We start from the raw sequence: 23,543 nt of genomic DNA, 5'->3' as shown, positions 1-23,543 counted from the left end.
GCCTAGATGATGTTTAAAATAGTTATTTTTACTTTAATCTTATAGAAAGGACATTTAAAAAGACATTAGAGATAAATACTTAAAATATGTATGATGTATATTTTTCTTTTAAAAAGTTGGTAAATCCCAAATAAATGAGAATCCAAGAGTGCTTTGGGGACTGAAAGAAAGGTCTGCTTATTTGTCAACATTAAAAGAAAAATAAGTTTTCTATGTTAAATTATAGATGGCCTTTTAAAGATTTTCAACACAGATTCAAGGAAGAAGAAAAAGGTCAAACATTTATTGAATACCCACTATGTGCCAGGAATTATGGTTGATGTCATCACAGATGGCACCAGGTGTAACAAGAATAACATTAAAAAAATTTTTCCATTGCACTGAATGTGTCAAGGCAGTAATAATTACATTATGGTGCCAGGAATCCCCATACAACATGATCATACTAGGTTTTGGAAGAAAACATTGCTGGGCCTTCCCACAATTAGTAACCCCCTCTTTTCTAAAAATTCACTTTTTGTTTAGTTTATTATTAAAATGGAGATGATCACATTTTCTTGAAAACTGGTTGTATCAAAAAGCATGTGCCTAAAATAAGTATGTATGTTTCAAAAATAAAATCGGTCTAAATGCCAGGATGCAAATAATTTTTAGAATTCCAAAAAGTTGGTGAATTTTATGGAGTTATTTATAAAAACCTTGAGGTACATAACAATGGCTATAAAAAGATAATGGAAAAGCAAGAAATTCTGCTTACTACCATGGTTCAATTTGACTTCTGTTTTAGAAAGAAGATCTGAATCCTGGTTCCAGGGTACTTTGTGATTTATAATTGGAAAAAGAAAAAGAAGTGATATTTGTTTTCATTCCCTAGTGTTTTTCCAATATTCTCCATAAAATGTACTTTTCACTCCAAAAGCTCTGCATTCTTAATATATATTTGAATTATTCATGACCCTGACTGTATGCCCCTAAATCTTTTTACATTCCTTATGCTGACTATTGGATGGGAAAACTGTTCAGGTAAAAATAAGAACTGACCTGAACATTTTCCCTTTTCTCAAAAAGAATTTTTAGAAAGTTTGATAAAGTCGAGTTTACTTTTCTTTTTCTCGACCTTTTTTTAGTTTGGCTTGAAATCCTACGAGGACTATTGAATATCAACACATTTTGAAAACAAAAGCAAAAACTGCCTTCATAAAAATTTTAAGGACTAGGGACAGCAACAAAAATGAAAGGGAGGATGACAAAGATCAAAATGAGCAATGAAAGAGCAAGAGAAAATAGACTGAATAATGAATGGTGGTGAGGAAGTGGGAAAAAAAAGAAAGAAGAGGCAACAGGAAACTAAGAAAAAGTGTGCTCTTGGAGAAGCAAAAGCTGCATCTGCCCCCACAGAGGACGCTTCACTCATCTTCCCACATTCAGATAAGAAACCTAAAATTACTCCTACAAATAGCATTGAAACACCATAGAAAGACAAACTCATTCCCTTCCCAGCAAGCAGCTGGCTCTGCAGCTCTGAGCTTGCTCACCAGTAAAATGACTGCTCCTAGACAAGGACCCACAGCAGCTCCCATTCTAACAGCGCTTTTCTCTCACCAGGAAGTGCCCAGTGTGACGTGGTTGCCCACATCCTTTTATATAGCCTTCATGTGTCTTTTTTTTTTGGAAGTGAGAGTTGGATATCACGTGTGCTTTGCTGTTCCCCTTTCCTGAAAATGTTCTCCAGCTTCATTTCGCACTGACAAGGTGCGGTGTGATAGCATGTATCTATTCCCATTGCACATCAAAACTGTTTTCTTTAAACTCTTAAAATGGAAACCACAAAATAAATGTACAACAGTGTATGTGCGTAAAAAGATGAATTAATGCTGTAAGGTGAAACACAGCTTACTTCCCCCCAAACAAAGGCAATTAATTCTATTAACTTCCGATTAACCTACTTAAAGAGGGCAAGAAAGTAGCTGGTCTTACTGAGTTAATGGCATTCCCTGAAGTTTCTAATGAGCAGGATCATGCTTATAGACAAAGCACTACATGCTTCTTATAACAGTGGTTGAGAAATAGCACCCTTCCCGTTATTTCACACAAGCACTTAGTGCACACTTATGTCATATCTATCTGTACCTATTCCCACCACTTTTTCTATTTCCACTGTGACATCTTTGGGAAAAGCTACCATGTCTTATTTATCTTTATATTCCCGATATCTAACATAGTGTAGGACCATAAGATCTGATGGCTGATTAAATAAAAAGAGACCATATTGTTGGGGTATGGCAGAAAGTACTTTAGAGTTAGAAGATATCTTTGGAATTTCAGCTCTTTCTAAAAGATTCCAGCCATTGTCTCCTTCATCAGCAAATTAGCAATGATAACACCTACCTTGCAAGGTTGTTGTATGATATGAGGTGTGTGTACCAAGAGTCTCTCTTGGCCCTGTCATCATAGGTACTCAGCAATATTAGCTCTTGGTCAGAGTACCTATACAAGATGTTGCAAAGATGCAACCTTCACCATCAGTATGGAGCTGGAGGCCCATACTTTAGATGTAATCCCTTCAGAATCGTAGAAACTTCAAAAGCTCCGGAATCCAAATGGATGTACCCCATTATTTTATAGATCTGGAACCTACAAGTATTGACTAGTGATATGGAATGAGGCACAGCCCCTCACCCAGAGTTGTATAACCCCTTCCTCATTTTATGGGTTTATGTGACTTCTTTATCTATTTATGAGATAAATATTCCACCAGTAGTGTGTACCAACTTCCCCCTTTTTAGACTGTAAGGTTCTTAAGAAAAGCCTACAGTGTACTGTGTTGGCAGATAGTAGGATGTTTAGCACATGACAAGCACTGGATACTTGATAATGAAGAACATTACTTGAAACAACTTACCACTAAAGCATCTTTTTTTAAATGGCTGTGGCCTGCTCTCCATTGTTGCATATCTGATTCTGCAAGGATTCTTAGAAAAGGAAACACCCAGCCATAGCCCCAAAGTTATCATCTTACATTGTACATACCATATTCATTTATTAACTCACCAACATTGACTACATTCTTATTATATGTAAAATAATGGGCAAGTAAAACAAGATTTTACAAGGATTATGGTACATTAATGAGAATAGCTAAGTAAGGACAAGCACAAAGGAGGACTGGAACACATGACAGGACCCCTAAATCTGAGTTAGTCCCATTTGCATTTCTTATAGAACAAGATTCTTACTCACATCCTTAATGCAAGCCTCTTGCAACCAGAAACATTTTTCCTTCAGCCTTCTATTAGCCCAGTGGTTCTCAAGTGTGGATAATTCCCCCTACCCCAGGGGACATTTGACAATGTCTGGAGACATATTTGATTGTCACAACTGTGCGTGGAGTGTCACTGGCATCTAGTGAGTAGAGGCTAGGGGTGATGCTGAAACATCCTACAATGTACAACACAACAAAGAATTATCTGGTCCCAGTTATCAGTAGTTGAGAATCAAGGTTGAGAAACCCTGTACTAGACTATGATAGATAATGGAATTATTGAACTCATCCCCATTTCCAGTCCCCATGACCAAATCAAATCAGGAGAGATAAAAGTCCTATTCAGGAGCTCTAAATATCTCCAAGGAAGTCTCAGAGACTGTGTCTCATACTGGATATCTCTGGGAAGTATATGAAAGTATTGCACAAAACTTAGCTGTCCCCTGAATTTGGGACATAGGCCCATCTGATTCCAGAAAATTCAACCCTCTGGGTGAGAACCAACAAAGCCTGAGTCAAATCACCAAGTGGCCCATGGCATCAGTTTACTAACTTTTACTGGACCCAGCCACATGCACAGTACCATGGGCATGGCTAAGGGCCTCTCCTCTAAGATGGTGAAGATGTAGATTCTGCCTCAGTGACATTTACAGGGCTCTATTTTGGAGTAGAACTCAATACGGGAAACATTTTGGATTTGAGAATTCCATCATTCTGAGGGAAAAAAATGCTAAGCACTGAATAGATTTTACTTCTTCTCAGACATGTCTACCAATAGTTACTTTCAGGAAATGTCACATTTATATATATCGTCTTAATGGTAAAATGCATGTACTTCTACTGGGTGTTTTTTTCCTATGAGTAGGAAACATCACTACCTGTGTAAGTGGTACTGTGTGCCATGGCATCATCTATAAGAGGAATTCCTATCAGGCAAGGGACATATGGCAAATCCTGGAAAGAAAATTCTGACATTCTTTTTTGTCTCTAAGGGTTAGTTAAATTTACATATGTATTTTTTCTCATTTCCCCAGAATTAGAATTACATGGGTATGTAGTGGCACCTGGAAACATACGAGATTTGCTGTAAGTCTAGTTCTGATCCCACTTCCAGATGACATTTATCACTAACTTTTAACTGCAAATAAGGACTAAGGACACTGTAGTGGTTTGAGGCCCCCTCAGTGATTTGACGCAGTTGTCCTTCCTGGATATCTCAAACAGAAGTCACCCACAGGAAAATTTTAATTGTTTTAATTATTCATATTTCATCCTGACCCTCATTCCCTAAGGGTCATCTTTACTTCAGCTATGGATATCTGTCCACATTCAAAACATATGTCTCTCATAGGTGTCCCAGTTATAATCCAACAATCCGTATCAGTTAAAACATTAAGATTTAGAAATGTCTTAATATTTTACTGTGTCCTAGGGTTTTTCTACATTCTTAGGAAAAACTTTGGAGTTAGTTATAGTATATAGTGAGTAGAGGCCAACTAATACATTTCCAAAATTTGTTGGGCTATTATTATGGGCAGATTAGGGGGTATCCTACATGTGCCAGCAACACACAGAATATCAGGAGACGGAGATAACACCACTGTATCTCTCAGATGACACTGTGCAGATTATGTTCTACCTAACCATGAAACAAGCAGATTAATTTGGCAACACTGCAAGGAAATGTGTAATCTCTCCATCACAGTCAGTAGCAAAGCTATTGGCCTATTCCTATAAGACAACTATGCAAGTGACTCTATTTTTCCCTTTCGCTGAATTCTGGCATTCTTTCTCCATGACCTATCTCAAATATACATTCTGCTATTCTGGTAACCACCACCCTGTCTGTTCTCCATGACCACACTCTTAAAAGCCTCTGAAAGAACTCTCCTGGCATCTGCCCACCCACACCTATCTCCACTTCACTAATATACTCTCCAGTAAGATCCATATTCCTCAGGCAGAAACAACGTTATGGTACCTGTGAAACTATTCACCATTTGTTGTGTAATATTCTGGGCACAGTGAGACTTAAACAGACATTCATTACATTTACCATATTATATAGCAGTTTACCTGTTATCTTGTCTCTACTTCTCTCTTTCTCACTTGAACTGTAAGTTTATATAGGGCAAGACATATGCCTCATTCATTTCTGTATCTGTAGAGACTTGCATAGCCTCCAGCATGCTGTACGAATTTAATATGTTCTTATTGAATGAATGGTTGGGCTTACATAATAATTAAGACATTATTCTACTTTGTTTTTTGATAAATAAAATTTTAACCATTCTTTTTTTACTTTCATCAATTTTATTTCATAATTATCAATGTCTCTGTTTAAATTACATGTAATTATGTTTTAATTCATGTATCTCTTTGTGGTTTTAACTATGTAATAACAAAAATGTAATACTAACACAAGCTAGAGGAAAGTTTTAAAACTCTTAAATTCTTTTTGCCCTTTTTATGCTGATTTTAGCTAAAATGGTTACCAAGTGGTTATAAATTAATCTAATATTAATACAAGAAGAGACCTCTACATTCTTTCTCATCTATATAACCAAATGAAGGCAAACATCTGTTTTACTTCCAGTTATCTTACACTCCTAATAATATCTTTTGGTTAGTTTCTAAGCTCATCCATATTTTTCAATATTAAACCAAAGCCTTGGCACTTTAAAATTTGACCTGACTAAACTCTGATTAAATATTTTTTCAAGTTCTTCAGGAGCCATACAATAGGAGCCAAGGTACGAATTTAGAAGCCACAGGTCATGAACGAGTGTCAACAGAAATAGGGAGCAAATCCACAGAGGCAGTTGCCCCCAGGATCTGCAGGAAAGCTGAATCCCTTCTCCAAATAATGACCCTGTACGCTCTGGGTCACAGTTGCCATTCGCCAACTGTGTGAGCAATGGCACACGGCCAGGGTCTCCCACTGTGCTGATAGATTCTGAGAGGTAGTGTAAGGAGGAAAGAAAAGGGTAAGATCTGTGATATTGGATCATCTGTTGTGCAAATGAGCAAGAAAACCATAAATGTAATTGTCTCTTTTTTCAGACAGCTAGTTAGAGTCAATGCTGAGTACAGTGTTGGATTTTTTTTAAACATCTCATCCTGAAGCTAATGCTTAGAGAAGTATGAATTTAATGACAGAAGGCTGGTGCCAGACGCAAAAATCACATCAAAACACTTGGCGACTGGCCAACAAGTAGTGACTGCAGTGTGATCATGTCTTTCAGAAGAGCATTCTATTAAAAGAAACATGGCAAGCCTCTTTTGATGAGACCAAAGGTGGCATTTTTTCCCCTCACTTATAGAATAGAAAAGGAAGACGGTTTTGATTCCTAATGAGGCTATGCTGGTGAATAGCCTTCACTAAAGGGAAGCAATTTTAGTGGAATTGTTTATCTGGTAAAATGTATGCCAGTTTCATTGCACAGCTATATAAAGCATAAAAGTTAATAGCATGATGGGAAATATCATTAATGCAATTTTATTATTGTACATAATTTTCTAAATTAAACTCCAATTACTTAGTAGTTTAGAGAAAACAGTGAATATACAGCAATATACAACTTGAGCTAGGCAAAATACCTGGAGATTAGACTAAAACTAAGTAAAGCAGACATGATCAGCCATCTAGAGAATAATCAACAGATGAAAAAATAAACGTGGACTTTAATCCTCCTTCCAAAACCAACTCAGTGTCTCATCTCATGCAACCCCATGAGTTTGGTTCTCTATAAAATTAGATAGACAAATACTTCTTTAGAGGGAACTATAGTTGTCTACTTCTTAGATACGGTTAATTATGTCCCTTATAGTTCTTTGTAAAATGGTAATCCAGTTTGTAAATGATGGATATTAATTTTTCTCATAGCTCCTCTAATGCCTGGTTCACAAAATGTCCATCTCAAGTAAACCTCTTTGTGAAGATTTACCTGATTACCCCAGCTGAAAGCTCTCTTTCTGCTTTAAGTATAGAGGGTGCCTTGCTTCAGCTTCCCTCGGGCACTCTTCATTGTATTATCTCCTATTATTGTTACTGATTTAATGTTTTCCCTCCCCTGCTAGAACATCAGCATACATTATTCCTAATTCATCACTCACTTAGTGACAAGCATAGAGACCATCAACACTGGAACAAGAAGGAATGCCATTTTTCTTTGCATCCCACCTTTGAACTGATTATACAAGAGGGAATAGACCCTAGCTGGCTGTGGTCTTCTTACAGAATTAATTACACACTGGTGCTCATTGAGGTCATACTTGCATATGCCTAGAACTGTGCCGTTCTCATAGACAATGTGTCATGTCATGTCATTTCCCTGCTAAAAACTTTCAGATGGTTTCTCTTTATACTAAACACACAATGCGAATCCCCTTACCTTTTCTTTCATGATCGGTTCTGCATGCTCTGGTCTCTGAGGTTCCTTTTCTACATATCCGAATCCCTTTCCTCATCCCTTGCTGTGTTGCAACCATATTAGCTGACTTTTTGCTCTTCTAAATGGTTGGGTTTGTCCCCACCTCAGGATCATCTGCTGTTTCTCTGCATGCAACACTCTCTTCCAGATATTCATATGCTGCTGCTGGTTTTTCCTTGTCCTTGTTGGTCTCTACCAAAATGTCACTTCTATCAGAGGCCTTCTTTTGACACTCTATTAAATCCCTACTTTACAATTTCTACCTGTTAACCTACTTTATTTTCTCACTAGCACACTCATTATTATTAATTATGCTATTTATTTATTTGATTATGCTGTTGCTCTCTCTTCCTTTAGAACGCAAGTAACAAAAGAATAGAGAAATTGTTTTATTCACCTCTGTATCCCAGTGCTTAGAATGGTGCCTGGCACATGGAAGCCTCTCAGTCTATTGCTCTATTTTTTAAATAGATTAACGAATGAATTAATGGACATCAGATTGTTTTAAGCATCAAGCCTAATTATTGAAACAACAAAATCAGTGTGAATCAGCAACCCAACAATTAGGGGTTCCAAGTTGTGTCTCATGACAATTCTTAATATGTTTATATTTTTTGCTAAACGGGTTGCACTTACGCTCTTAAAGTATCACCTATATTATTTGATGACCAAAATCATGAGAATGGTATTAAAGGAGAAATCGTGCTACATGCTAAGGAATTTAGTATTAAAGTTTGGCAACTAAATATCTACGATTATAGATAAATATAATATTTTCTTGAGAGATACTCAAAAAATATCTCTAACAGAGAATTAGTTCTTGGTTGATTCAATATTACAATATTATTTTCAGTTCTGAAGACAGATGGGCTTCTGGGAGTCTCTTTAGGTTTAGAATCCCAGGAAGGAAAATTGAGGTTGTAAAGTCGGGTTGTTAATGATTTAGATTCCCTATTCATTCTTCAACTGCTCCTTACACCCTACAGTAGAACACGCAATAACCTCATTTAAAGGTTGTCATTCAATTACGTATACTTTTAACTTTATTACTTTGAACTTAAGCACCCTTAATTTCTTTTTTTGCACTTCCTGGGTTTTATTGTATCTGAAAGTATCATACAGGGAAGTACCCATATGTCATTCTTCCAGGATGATGGCCCTGACTCTTATCCTACACTTATGACATCTTATGCTTGTGATGAATCTCAGGCAATGTGTCGCTGATAATTTAAGGTTGGATAGAGAATCTTTGAGGGATGTAAAGGAGGACTACCTTAGTCACCCATCTTATAAAGCAAATTTGAGACATCCACCCAAAGTAGATTGTACTCAATCTCACATAAACACAGTTATTACAGTTTCTACCTACTTTGTTATTTCATATTTAGATCATCACATTTATAGACATAGAAAACAAAATTGTGTAGCTAAGCTTGCATGGCTTCCTGGCTTATCTCATAAGGAAACAAGGTTTGATCTCTCAGAATAATGGAACACACTTGAGAAGTGCCCCCACCTGTCTTTAAATAATGCATCATCCATCCCTTTCCTACGAAGCAGGTCTTGTGGGCCATAGGGTGTGTCTTTGCATTTAGAGTCTGTGTCACATAGTAGGGTCTGCAGGAACGGGAAGAATCCAGTACTAGGAAGGTTTCGAGGTGCGAGGTAACCTAAAATACAAAGAAAGAAAAAAAAGCAGTCATGACATCACGATGGCACCTTTCCCTGGGAAAGAACATAAATGCAGCAACTCTGCTTTGTGAAGTTACCTCCTGGATTACCACTATCCAGGTCCCCCAGCCGAGCCCCAACTCTGCAACTAACATTCGCCACTAAGTAGGAGCAGTCTTGGAGGGTGTTATGTTTAACTTCCCTTTTCTGGATTTGCTAATATGTATAAAAACACTTAAAAACGCCTGGTTACCCCATGAATTCCCTTCCTGGGATTTATTCTAAGAAATATTTATGAGTAGTTGCAAGAATATTTGCCAGAATGTTTTAAAAATAAATCACAGTGTATCCACATGATAAAACACAACGCAGCCAATACAAATGTTGTCAATTAATACAAAAAGTATTTATAACACATTGTTAGTTTAAAAGAACAGATCAGAAAACAGTATGAACAGAAGAGTCCTAATCTTTTAAAATACACACACACACACACACACACACACACACGTGTACTAAAAAATCCAAAAGATTGTATCACCAAAATTTGATTCATGGCTTTTTTCCTGGGTAGTGTATTTCATTTTATTTTCTTCCTTTTGACTGTATATTAACTATGTTTTATCACAATTTACATGTCTTCTTTTGTAATCAAAGTAGGTATAAATGCAGCCATTCTTCCAAAAACCAGGAGCTATTTTTGGTCTCTTTAAAATTTAACATTTTAATTATCCTATATACACAACTTCTTCTTCCGATTTAAAAACCAACAGTGAATGGTATGCATGAAAATGCAAATTTTCTCCAAAATTAAAGTCATACAAAGCAGTAATTTTAATAGTAAGGGGTTTTGTAAACTTTAACATTTGCTTTATAAAATACGATGATGGCATACACATGAGTCATGACAATAGGCAAGCTGGGAAATACACATCTTTTCACAATTAGGTTTGCTATGGAAACACTAGGTTTCTTCCTTTGGGGGACTACACAGACAATGACCTTTCAAAAAAGGCAAGTTTAGGAAAATTAAGGCTAAAAAGCAAAACTTTAATCACCTCATGAATGTGTTAAAAAAAAAAAAAAAAGAGTGCCAGTACAGGTCTGTTTTCATTTTAAAGAGAAAGGAGAAAAGTGGGGAAAAAAGAGAGAGAGAGAAAGAGAATGGTAAGAGCAACATGGCCATGCATTAATCTACCAGTAGAAAGAATAAATAGGTATTTGATTCCAGTAACTTAAATACAGGTCTGTATAAAGAAGGTGCTGGGGGAAAAAAATAAAGGGAAAATATGAAAGCTGTCAGAAGCAAAGCAAAGAGGGAAAAAGAGAGATTGGATAATGCTATACTGTTGACCTTAAAGATGGCAGAAAAAGCTGAAAGTCAAGGAATGTGGGGAGGCTCTAGAACTCCTAACCAGAACAATCTAGAAGACAGCTTTTCCTATAGAGGGTCCAGAAGGAATGCAGCCCTGCCGACACCTTGGATTTTAGCTTGCTGAGACCAAATTCTGGACTTCTGACCTCCAGAACTGTAAAATAATAAGTTTGTGCTGTTTTAAGATACTCATTTTGGTGTAATTTATCACAGTAACTATAGAACAAATAGTTTAGAAATTAATGCCAGTATGAATGAAAGATTCAGAAACTCAGAAGAAACTGGAGAGAACTGAAGCCCATCCAACTATTCACTACTTCCTTCCATGTGGACCCTCCTTGACACCAGAGAGACTGGTGCCTCTCCTAATGTTAAACCTAAGTGAAAATCACAGTGAACCAATAATGATTGCCCACCAATGTTTTCATCGTATGCAATTCCCTGAATAAAATAGAGAGTAGCTGCTAAACTGCCTGTTAGCTTTTCATGTCATCCCTCTGCAACAAAATTTTACCACAGTGAACTACATATGGCAAGACCTTTAAAAGTCTGCAGTGGAGGTTCACCATGCATGGTAATCCACTCTGTCACACAGATCTCCGCTGTAGCCTCTCACTCAGGGTGTGGGACTGCAAATGAGCTTATTCCTACTCTCTCTCAAATACATGCAGTGACTGATCTGAATGGAAGATAGATGGAAGGGCAACAGAAAGAGATGACCAGATGACCCCTCTGCTCTATGCCACTTATCAGCATGATGGTGTGGCTGAGTCAGGCAGTACTGAAAAAATGAGACACTCAAGAAAAGCCATATTGCAATACAAAGAGAGGGAAAGAAGGAAAAAGATGTCATGGAAAGAAGAGCTTTCAGTGACATCCAAATTATCTTTCCTGGCATTCATTACAAATTGCAAATGATTTGAGAGGAATTTGAAGGAATTTAACCCACCACATTCTTTGGTATGATATCTACAGAGGACAAAACCTAATTTATAGGAAAATTCATCACAGAGTTTCTTTAAAAATAAACTCCCATGGTGTTAAAATACAGACAGTCTATTCTTTGCAGTTTTTTGATAATGGATATTTAACATGTTACATGGGATCACGTAAATGAGGAATTGATTCAGGCATGCACAGGTTTCAGTTAACAGAGTGCCATGCAGAACATGGATGGCTTGCACTATTTATTTTACCATAATCTTTTAATCAAGGCCTACACCCTCATCAATGTAAGGGTGCCTGTTGCAACAACAATGACAACAGTGATTTATTAAATATCTACTGTACCCCATGTACTGTGCTAGGCATGTAACATTTACTTATGTTATTCATCCTTCCTTGACATCTATAATATACTTTCTCATATACATCAACTTTTTTTTTTTTTTTTGAGACGGAGTCTCCCTCTGTCACCCAGGCTGGAGTGCAGTGGCGGGATCCCCGCTCACTGCAAGCTCCGCCTCCCGGGTTCACGCTATTCTCCTGCCTCAGCCTCCCAAGTAGCTGGGACTACAGGCGCCCGCCACCTCGCCCGGCTAGATTTTTGTATTTTTTTTAGTAGAGACGGGGTTTCACCGTGTTAGCCGGATGGTCTCGATCTCCTGACCTCGTGATCCGCCCATCTTGGCCTCCCAAAGTGCTGGGATTACAGGCTTGAGCCACCGCGCCCAGCACCAACTTTTCGTAAATTCTGGAAATCCTCTAGAAGTAATATCTGAATTAAATAGAATTAAATTTCCTGTAGCTTTCTTGTAAAAAATATTTTTTCCATTCTCTTCCCATCTCAGTTATGTATACAAATAAAAAGAGCAATGGTGGAATCAAAACGTTACACATTTTAAAGAGCTGCTAATTTTAACTTGAGCCCATTCTATCCTTGAAGGTGTTTCTGGCACTTTCAGGTCCTGAAATTACATTCCCCTTTAAGTTCCCCAGTGCTAGGATAAAGAAAAAAGAGAAGCTTCTTTCTTTCACAAAACTTCCATGCAGCAAGCATAGGAACTGCAAAATTAAGGCTAATAATTGAGTGTCTATGTTCCCAGCCAAAGCACAAATTTAAGGACACAAGTAAAGGAAGATCATGACTGTGCAAACCATGGCAGCCCCATACAGGTAAAAAAAAAAAAAAAAAAAAAAAAAATCTCAGGCAGGGTTTTGAGATAGAGTTTGTTTAAGCAGGATAAAGTCCTTGGTACCATGATTCCCAAAAGTCTCACCCCAGGATAACATTCATGCCCATCTCCAGGAGAAAATCTATTGAAGAATTTGCCAGTTTCATAGGGTCAAATTCAGAAGATGTCAGCATCATCTGGGAGTAGGGTGAGGTATGTGTTGGTTGGCAAAATCCTAAGCTGGTTATGGCTTAGCTTCTCAGGGGCTCCAGGCAAAGGCAGTGAGCAGCCAGCCACCCATGGGTGGAGAGAGGTCATTCTCATTGAATGGATACAGTCTACCTCATTGACACTGTCCAATCATAACATTGACACAGTCCACGTTATTTCAAGGAGTTGAATCAAACCAAACTATAAACAATTTGGGAACAAGCCACCAATGAACTCAGCTTTAAAGTAAATCAGATTCATTTTTCATTGCTGTAAGAATGAAACTAGAATTATAAAAACAGTTCTAAGAATTTTTTTTAATGTATGCTTTGTAAACAGTTGTGAAATCAATGGATACATGTAATGTTTACCTCAAAGGGAGATAAATTTTGATTTTCCTTTTCCTTTCCTCACAGAAGACTCTATTCCAAACACTGTTAGTGTGACAGAATGTAAAGATTAGTGTGATGGTTCTCCAAGTTTGATCCTTGGACCAACAACATCAGTGTCACCTGGGAACTTATTAGAACTAAAAATTTCAGATCCCACCCCAGATCTCCTTAATCAGAAACTCTGGGGGTGGTGTTCATCAATCTGTGTTTTAATAAGCTCTCTAGGTGATTCTGATGGACAGTGAAGTTTGGGAACCACTGGGTTAGACTGCAAAGTTTTCCATGAGCATCAGTAAATTTTAAGCTTGTGGGCCATGCTGTCTCCATCACAATTACTGAATTTTGCAATTATAGTGTGAAAGCAGCCATAGACAATGGGTGCCTCAATGAGCCTGGTTGTATTCCAATAAGACTTACAAAAACAGGCAATAGGCTGAAATTGGCCCTCGGGCTGTAGTTTGCTGACTCCTGGGAGGATAGCCTTTCTTACAGGCATCTCCCTCCTTCTCCTGCCTTGTTCACTTCCTGTTTTCACTTTCTCTCCCATCCTTCTTTTCCTCCTCCCTCATTGCATCTAATCGACTTAATTCTTTTTCCTCTATTTCTTAATGTTTCCTTCTTTCCTTTTCACTCACTACTTCCTCTTTTCATTCAATTTCCAACTCCTCTTTTCCCTTTTCCTCCTGCAGCTGCCTTTCCTCCCTCCTCCCCTCTCTGTACTCATTGATGCAGCCAGGAATGCAATTGTTTCTCAATATCTTCCTTTACTTTGTCTTTTTCACCATCATGGAAGAATTTTGACTCACTTCCATAATAAATTCAAGAGCACGATGCTCATTAGCACTGTCTAGAGAAGTACTATTTTCTATTTATTTTATTATTGCAGAAAGTGATGTCATAGTCTTTTCAGGAATGAAGCTACTTCCATTTGAAATCATTAGGCTCCGGAAATATTCTGTAGGCTGCCTTGGTGATATTTGTACATATTATAGTAATGGTGGAATCAGAGACTTTCCACTGTTTCATTCTGTTTTTCTCAAAACAGGTCAGAAGACAACCTAGTTGGTATTTTTGTATTTCTAGGTGAAAGGCATTTAGTCTTTACCCCAGTGAAGAATAGAATGATACGTTTTGGAAGGAAAATTCTGACTTAAAAAAAATATGGAGTTACTCATTTGAGAGCATTATATTTTTCTCAGTTTTTTTGGATACAGGGTCACAGGGGCAGAATAAGTGTCCGGCCTTCTGATCATACAAATAATGTCTCCTTATCAAGCACCACAACAGGGATTTAACACCATAACAAGAGTACAGAATAAGACAAGCATATCCTACACATCACCTGCAAACAATCAAATACCTAAATGTGAATTTTAAAAATGAATGAAATGAATCTTAAAAATGAATGAAATGAATCTTAGACATATATTTGTAATAATTTATTAAAGTTTTTTTAAATCTTCTTATAGTTTTCAAGCACATTTTGTTCTCAGTTACATTTGAAAAGACAATTTAAATTGTAAATAATATAAACTTGGCCTTTCAAAGTAGTTCAAAACATTATTATCAGGAGCCTGTAGATCTGTTCCTATTCTTTGCATGCACCTTTCATTTGAGGGATGAGTCTACTTACTGAGGAGAGGTGTCCTGTCCACCACCCACCTTCAGATACAATCAAATACACCCACTCTTCCTGATTCTGGTCCCTCGGAATGAGGGCTTCTACACCTACGTGGCCTAGAGTGACTTCAGCCTAGGGCTGAAAACCAATATGACTTCGAACCTGCAAATAGAGACTCTAACCTAGTAAAAGTGAATCTTTTTAAGAGACTGGCTTAAAAAATAAGCTATTTAAAAGAAAGAACAAACTTTACATAGTTCTTAGCACAATGCTTCACACATTGTAAACAATTATTAAATATGTGAATAAATGCATGGCTGTAGGAACCCCTGGGGGAGTCCCAGGAAGACTGCATGACTCAAGACTCTAACCTAATATACATGTTTATGTTTATCATTTGTAGGACAAAGATTCAAATTGTATCCCAATGTTATAGTAAGTTCAATGGATAATATTGCATTATATTCACATGCCTTGTAAAACAGATTTAATTGATTAATAAAATCAATAATATTTATTGCTGCAGGGCCTTTAGGTGTTGGTTTTTCTGAAAATCTAATTAATACACATTGACATCCATAAATGTCAACCTCTGGATTTATTATCCACAAACTGAATCTGTTCACCATTTATTCAATAATATTTACTGAGCAGGTATTGTGTACTTGGCACCAAGAAAGGTGTTAAGTAGAGTTCATCCTCTACTTTTATTTTTTAAAAAATTGTTCATCTTAACAGTTAAAAAAATTACTCTGGGTTATTATGGAAAGAGAGAAAAAGAGAGTATGTGAATCTGGTTTATAAGGTCATTTTATTAAGTAAAATGCATATAGAAATCATTTGTTTTCCAAACTGCCAGAAATATTGTGTACTAAAAAGTGTATATTTGAAAACAAACAAAAAACATTCGTTAAAAAATAAACCTTTAGCTGGATGCAGGGGCTCACACCTATACTTTCGCACCATGGGCTGCCAAGACGGATGGATTGCTTAAACCCAGCAGTTCAAGACAAAGCCTGAGCAACATAGCGAAACCCTGTTTCTACAAAAAATGCACACTCAAAAAAAAAAAACCCCACAAACTCTCTCAGCATGGTGGTATATGCCTGCAGTCCCACCTACTCCAGAGGCTGAGATAGGAGGATCACTTGAGCTCAGGAGTTCAAGACTGCAGTGACCTGTGATTGTATCACAACACTCCAGCCTGGGCAACAGAGTGAGATCCTATCTCAAATAAAATAAAATAAAATAAAATAAAATATAAACCTTCATGGTTTTGAAGGAATTTAACATACTTCATTTCATACAAGCTCCATGACAATTCTGTAAGATAGGCAGGGTGAGTGTTTATGCCCATTTTGTAGATAACCTCAGAGAAATCAAGCAATTTGGTCAAAGTCCAAATAAATAATCAATAATAAATAAACATAAATAATAAAATGCCAGAGATGGATCTAGAACTCTATGATAGATTACAGTAATGGAAACAACATGTTCAGCTAAGCTTCAGAATCTTGGAGGAGGAAACAGACTGAGGATTTGAAAAACAGGTATGCTTCTAGTTTTGCTGTTGAATCAGTGAATCACCAGGGGGTAAATTAACCTAGGACTCTATTTCCACATGTCCCAGATTGAAGATAATGGATCTTGCCATCTCACAGGGCACAGGGGCACAGGGAAGATCAATTAGGCAATGCTTGTGTAAGGTACTATGAGCATTGAAGACACAAGGCTCCATGGAACCATGAGTTACCATTGCTCATCGGGCTCCTCTTGCATCATTGGTCTTATTTTCCACTTGCTGACTGTGGCTTCTCTGCTCGACCTGGTCTCCCAGCTCATGCCTTGAGCCAGTGAATGGTTTGGAGTGTTGCATGATGTACTTCTCTTCCTAGTAATTCATAATATGTACCTGTATCAACCAGTGTAGTGTTTAAATTACTGTGTGCTCAGTGGGTGTGGTGCCATGATACATTTTCCCTCCTTCTCCCCAGGCAAGTCTTGCTTCATAGCACAGATTCTTTTCCAAGTTCAAATCCATTGGCAAAAAGGTAGACTGTAGGTGGCAAAGAGGTCTGAGGCAAGACGCCTAATCCTGAGAGCAGTGATTAAGGAGGTCCTGTACTCAAAAGGTTGGCACCTGAATATGCTCAATGGCTACAGCCGTAAAAAAACAAGAAAAAACCCTTGGGTCATTTGGGTGGGTGTCCTACAATGTCGGGATCTTTCCCACATCCCCTGCATCCCTCATAGCTGCTGCTAAGTACCACAGCCAGACAGATTTTGAAAGGTATCTTGAGACTCTGGCTATGAAACTGTAGGCAAGAGGCATTGGGGAAAGATCTCTGCCTTCTTTATATCTTTGGATTATTGCTATTATTAGTTTTTAAGGGGAGTTTTTAGAAGGCAGTCTGGACTCAGGGCCTTGCTGTCTCTTTGGATGTTATCTCTTTGACCCTTAAGTGTACACCTGAACTGATGGTCAGCCCAGAAGACTCCATAATCCCACCCTCCTGCATGTCCAGACCAAAATGTAGCTCCTTCTCTTCTGAATATTAAAGAGACCCTGCTGGGTGATGGGTTCCAAAGATCACGGCCTGGTCTATTTAAATTTTAGACAAAATGTTTTGATTCAAGGCTGGGAGATATAACAGTAACAAATACATGGCAGATAATATACTCCGTTGTGGACTGAATCTGGGGGAAGTTTAAAAATACAAATCTCACTCGTACTTTCAAAACATTTCCCCTTAACAAGGCACGTTGAGTTCTTCACCAGGCACAGTGGCTCATGCCTATAATCCTAGCACTTTGGGAGGCCAAGGCGGGCGGATCATGAGGTCAGGAGCTTGAGACCAGCCTGGCCAACATGGTGAAACCCCGTCTCTACTAAAAACACAAAAATTAGCCGGGCATAGTGGGGTGCACCTGTAGTCCCAGCTACCTGGGAAGCTGAGGCAGGAGAATTGCCTGGACACGGGAGGTGGAGGCTGCGGTGAGTTGAGATCGCGCCATTGCACTCCAGCCTGGGCGACAGAGCGAGAGAAAGAAAGAGAAAGAAAGAGAGAAAGAGAGAGAGAGAAAGAGAGAAAGAGAGAGAGAGAGAGAGAGAGGGAGGAAGGGAGGAAAAAGAAAAGAAGCAATGTTGAGTTCTATGGCTCATCTGGGGTAAGTAGGGTTTATTAGTCTTTTTAGATAAGCCTTACAGTAACTGGCATTTTGCTTTTCTGCAACTTGTCTTTTAGTAGCAAAGATTCACAATGGCATTTTTAAAAGTCTCCCTGCTACGGCCATTTGCAAATAGAATCCTGGCAACTATTTTTCCCCTCTAAATATAAATTAAAGTTTTTAAAAATAGACCCCTAGAATCTCATTTCATTGTATGAAATTTAGCCTCCTAATTCTCCTTAGATAAGGCTAACCAGGAAAATGGTTTTTAGCCTCTGGGCGGGTCTGAATTAAGCTGGGTACGCATACACTGGGTATGACTGTGCTGACTGGTCATATCAGAAAGGCCTGGCGCTGGTGGGTTAAGAGCCACTGTGCTGAGTCCCATCGGTTGCAGCCCCTCCCCTGAGATAGTCTCCCTTTCCACAGATCCAGCAACACCACTTAGCACCCAGGAAAGGAGGGGTACCCTGGAGGAATGGTACACTGGGGGAGTGGTACTTCCCGCAGCACCACTGCATCTGTTCTGATTGAGAAGAGAAGTGCTGTGCTGATACTTAACTGTGTTGCACTAGGCATCTAGGAGTTAACTCACAAAGCCTGCACTGAGAGAATGAGTTGAGGATTTAATTCCTCTCCTGTTACTGTGATCTCCAATGTGATGCTGGGGTTTGGAGGAGTAGAGTGGGGAAGCATCAGGGATTTCTCTAAACCAGACTCTGGAGCCAAATGAGTTTAGGAAACTAAACTCTATCTCCCCTTCTGGGAAAGCCAGAATATATTTGCATATTAAAGATTCTGAAAAGTTTTTCAGTAAAAAACCTGAATAACTTTGGTTAATTCCAGATTTCCACGATCTGATTACAGAACATGTTTTCCTTTCCTTCTTTAAATTTTTCTTCCTGTTTTTTAGGGTAGCACTGGATAATATGCTGGGAATTAATATTCCATGGGGCACACTTTGGAAAACAGAGCCTTAATCCATGATCTCACATATTCCCAGCTGAAAAGATGCCTGGAATTGAAAAGTTGTTGTTTCTTCCCCCCTCAGGAAGAAACTTCTTACGTAAGAAAACATTTTGGTTTCAAGTCTTGATGTTCTAAAACTTATTTATAAACTGTCACCTTACTAATGTGGCTTTCAGATGGTAATTCAGCAAGCACCTTAGTGTTTGTGCATTACTATTTGTTGGAGTCCCTCAGTAAAACCTATCTCAGACATTGCCTGGAGAAGGGAATTTCATTCTAGAAGGATTTGAGGAGGCTTATTAAAGTACACACTCTATAATGTGGAAAAATAATGAGGGACTCGGAATGAGAACAAGCAAGGATAGGAAAAAATAAAGCCAATACAATAATATGGGCCAGAGGTCTGTGTGTTGATAGAGGTTGGCCACAAATTTGGATCTGGGTGTCCTAAGCAACTCAAGGAAATACAGAAATGTGATCACTTACCCAGTTCACAGTTTCCATAAAATAAAATAAAAATAAATAAATAGGCCAGGTGTGGGGGCTCACGCCTGTAATCCCAGAACTTTGGGAGTCTGAGGTGGGCAGATTATGAGGTCAGGAGATCGAGACCATCCTGGTCAACATGGTAAAACCCCATATCTACTAAAAATACAAAAATTAGCTGGGTGTGGTGGCACGCGCCTGTAGTCGCAGCTACTCAGGAGGCTGAGGCAGGAGAATCACTTGAACCCAGGAGGCGGGGGTTGCAGTGAGCCGAGATCACACCACTGCACTCCAGCCTGGGCAACAGGGCAAGACTCCATCTCAAAAAATAAAAATAAAAATAAATAAATAAATATATGTACTGGGATAGATACAACTTTTACTATACAGAGAGAAATCATACTTGTCAGGGACTATGGGCTTCACTTTAGTGAGTCAAATGTGAGAGTGTATTTACCCCCCACCACCAATGCATGGGAGCTTCAGTGAAAGTGACGCATTATTCCAGTGGCCAATCCTTAGAAGGAGGAAGATGGAGGTGTTTGCTGCTCGCAGGCAAAGAGGGGGGAAACATGAGTAATGTTCTCCCTTCACCACTTCTAAACGGGTAGCTGCTGATTTGGGCCACCATTATCATGATACTGAGAGACAGGACTAGCTGGATATCCTAGGCTGACTACGAATTGCAACTTGGCTCACACCTGACCAATCAGATAGTAAAGACAGCGCACTAAAATGCTAATTAGGCAAAAATGGGAGGTAAAGAAATAGCCAATCATCTATCTCCTGAGAGCACAGCCGGAGGGACAATGATCAGGATATAAACTCAGGCATTTGAAGCAGCAATGGCTACCCTCTTTGGGTCCCCTCCCTTTGTAGGGGAGCTCTGTTTTCACTCTATTAAATGTTGCAACTGCACTCTCTTCTGGTCCGTGTTTGTTACGGCTCAAGCTGAGCTTTCCACCAGTGCTCGCCATCCACCACTGCTGTTTGCCACCGTGGCAGACCCACCACTGACTTCCATCCCTCCGGATCTGGCAGGGTGCCTATTGTGCTCCTGATCCAGTGAGGCGCCCATTGCTGCTCCTGATCGGGCTAAAGGTTTGCCATTGCTCCTGCATGGCTAGGTGCCCAGGTTCATCCTAATCAAGCTGAACACTAGTCACTGGGTTCCATGGTTCTCTTCTGTGACCCACGGCTTGTAATAGAGCTGTAACACTCACTGCATGGCCCCAGATTCCATTCCTTGGAATCCGTGAGGCCAAGAACCCCAGGTCAGAGAACACAAGACTTGCCACCATCTTGGAAGCAGCCCACCGCCATTTTGGAAGTGGCCCACCACCATCTTGGGAGCTCTAGGAGCAAGGACCGCCCCGCCCCCCCCCCCCCCTCTCCACAGGTAACATTTGGTAACCGCGAAGGAATCTCCAAAGCGGTGAGTAATATTGGACCACTTTTGCTTGCTATTCTGACTTCCTTAGAATTGGAGGAAAATACCAGGCACCTGTTGGCCAGTTAAAAATGATTAGCATGACCACCAGACTTAAGACTCAGGTGTGAGGTTATCTGGGGAAGGGCTTTCTAACAAATCCCAACCCTTCTGGGTTGGGAACTTGGTCTGCCTGGAGCCAGCTTCCACTTTCAATTTTCTTGGGGAAGCTGAGGGCCGACTAGAGATAGAAAGCTGTTGTCCCATACTCCTGGCATTAGCCAGTTGAAATCATGTTGCAGCCAGAAGTCTCTATTCAACAGTCGCCCATGCAGGCGCCCCACCTTTCCTTTTGACCCATACCTCCTGGGTCCTGACCATGACTTTCTTGAAAGTGTAGCACCAAAATTCTCCTTACCTCTGAATCTACTTCCTCTGATCCCTGCCTCCTAGGTACTAATGGGTCAGACTTTCATTTCCTCTAGCAAGCTGTATCTCCAAAAGGATCCAAGGAAGCTCTACCCTGCGTCCTTAGGCATCTAGTCTATAAACCCTGGGAGTCTTCTCCCTGGTGTCCCTCCCAATTTAGGCATACAGCTCTCGACATGGGCAGTTGTGTGGGACCCATTCCCCACCACCCTTGCCATGGCCCCACCCAAGTTTGTAATGGCTAAGAGAAGAGAGGAGAGAGACAGGAAAGAGAGAGAGACAGGAGAGAGAGAGAGGAGAAAGAGAGAGATGGAGGAGAGAGAGAGACGGAGGAGAGAGAGAGAGATGGAGGAGAGAGAGAGTCAAAGGACAGAGAGAGATGGAGGAGAGATCCAGAGGAGAGAGTGATGGAAGAGAGAGAAATGGAAGAGAGAGAGAGATGGAAGAGAGAGAGGGAGGGGAGAGAGAGAGACAGAGGAGAGAGAAAGAGGGAGGCAAAGAGAAAGATAGAAATAGTAAAAAACAAAACAAAACAAACAAAAATAGTGTGCCCTATTCCTTTAAAAGCCAGGGTAAATTTAAAACCTATAATTGATAATTGAAGGTCTTCTCCGTGACCCTATGACACTCTAATACTACCTTGTTGTCAGTATAAACAAGAGTGTAGCCTGAAAAAACTGAGACCACTGACAACCCACAGCTTTCCAATCAAAAATCGTTAACCCAGTCACCCGCGGATGCATTCGATCTGTAGCGGCAACTGCTTTGCTAAAAGAAAGTAGAAAAGTAACTTTTGGAGGAAACCTCATTGTGAGCACACCTCACCAGTTCAGAATTATTCTAAGTCAAAAAAGCAAAAAGGTAGTTTACTAACTCAAAAATCTTAAAGTATGGGGCTATCCTGTGAGAAAAAGGTAATTTAACACCAACCACTGACAATTCCCTTAACCCAGCAGATTTCCTAACAGGGGATTTAAATCTTAATTACCATACAAAGGTCTGACCAGACCTAGGAGGAACTCCCTTCAGGACAGGACTATAGATGGTTCCTCCCAGGTGATTGAGGGAAAAACCACAAGGGGTATTCAGTAATTGATAGGGAGACTCTTGTGGAAGCAGAGTTAGAAAAATTGCCTAATAATTGGTCTGCTCAAACGCAGGAGCTGTTTGCATTCAGCCAAGCCTTAAAGTACTTACAAAATCAAAAAGATGATCTCTATCCTGACTCAAAAGGTTACCTACACCCTCTCCGAAATGAATTTGTATAAGAACTATTTATGGGAATGCATCTTGATGGGGCAGCTGGGTTGTTATGAAATACTCAGGAACCCAGTCCAGCTCTAGGACTCACCCCTGAGCACAAAGGCAATGTTGGGCATGCTGGTAAAGGACCACTAGAATCCAGCAGCCTGGACCCCTTCCTTTGTGGTCAAGAAAGGCAGGAAAAGGGGTGCAGGACTGCTACATTGGTGAGCATAACTAATCCAGAAAGCAGAGGTCCATGAGTGGTTACACACCCTGGAAAGGAATGAATAAGCATTAGGGCCATAGAGGACACTCTAGGACCAATGCTTATCAGCAAATGACTAGGGATGCTGACCCTAATATGTATTCTAGAGAATTGGGACCAAATTGACCCTCAGACGCTAAGAAAGAAATGACTTATATTCTTCTGTAGTACCGCCTGGCATATCCTCTTCAAGGGGGAGAAACCTGGCCTCCTGAGAGAAGTATAAATTATAACACCATCTTACAGTAGACCCCTTTTGTGGAAAAGAAGGCAAATGGAGTGAAGTGCCGTATGTACAAACTTCCTTTTCATTAAGAGAAATTCTCAATTATGCAAAAAGTGTGATTTATGCCCTACAGGAAGCCTCCAGAGTCTACCTCCCTACCCCAGCATGCCCCCGACTCCTTCCCCAACTAATAAGGACCCCCCTTCAACCCAAATCATCTGAAAGGAGCTAGACAAAGGGGTAAACAA

The 23,543-nt window shown here is 39.5% G+C and overlaps 1 protein-coding gene across 1 annotated transcript in view; it reads right to left on the bottom strand.

The window, feature by feature from the left end:
* ABCA12 (ATP binding cassette subfamily A member 12) overlaps positions 1-23,543 on the bottom strand; it is a 214,955-nt gene that overhangs the window by 124,526 nt on the left and 66,886 nt on the right. Inside the window, exon 3 of the mRNA XM_033230381.1 lies at positions 9,212-9,365. Within this exon, the coding sequence (XP_033086272.1) occupies positions 9,212-9,365 (154 nt within the window). The remainder of the gene's footprint in view (positions 1-9,211; positions 9,366-23,543) is intronic.

The sequence above is a fragment of the Trachypithecus francoisi genome, unplaced genomic scaffold, assembly GCF_009764315.1.
Source record: "Trachypithecus francoisi isolate TF-2019V2 unplaced genomic scaffold, Tfra_2.0 Lachesis_group13, whole genome shotgun sequence".
Classification (NCBI taxonomy): domain Eukaryota; kingdom Metazoa; phylum Chordata; class Mammalia; order Primates; family Cercopithecidae; genus Trachypithecus; species Trachypithecus francoisi.
Note: the sequence above shows the minus strand (reverse complement) of the source record. Positions and strands in the feature narration are given on the sequence as shown.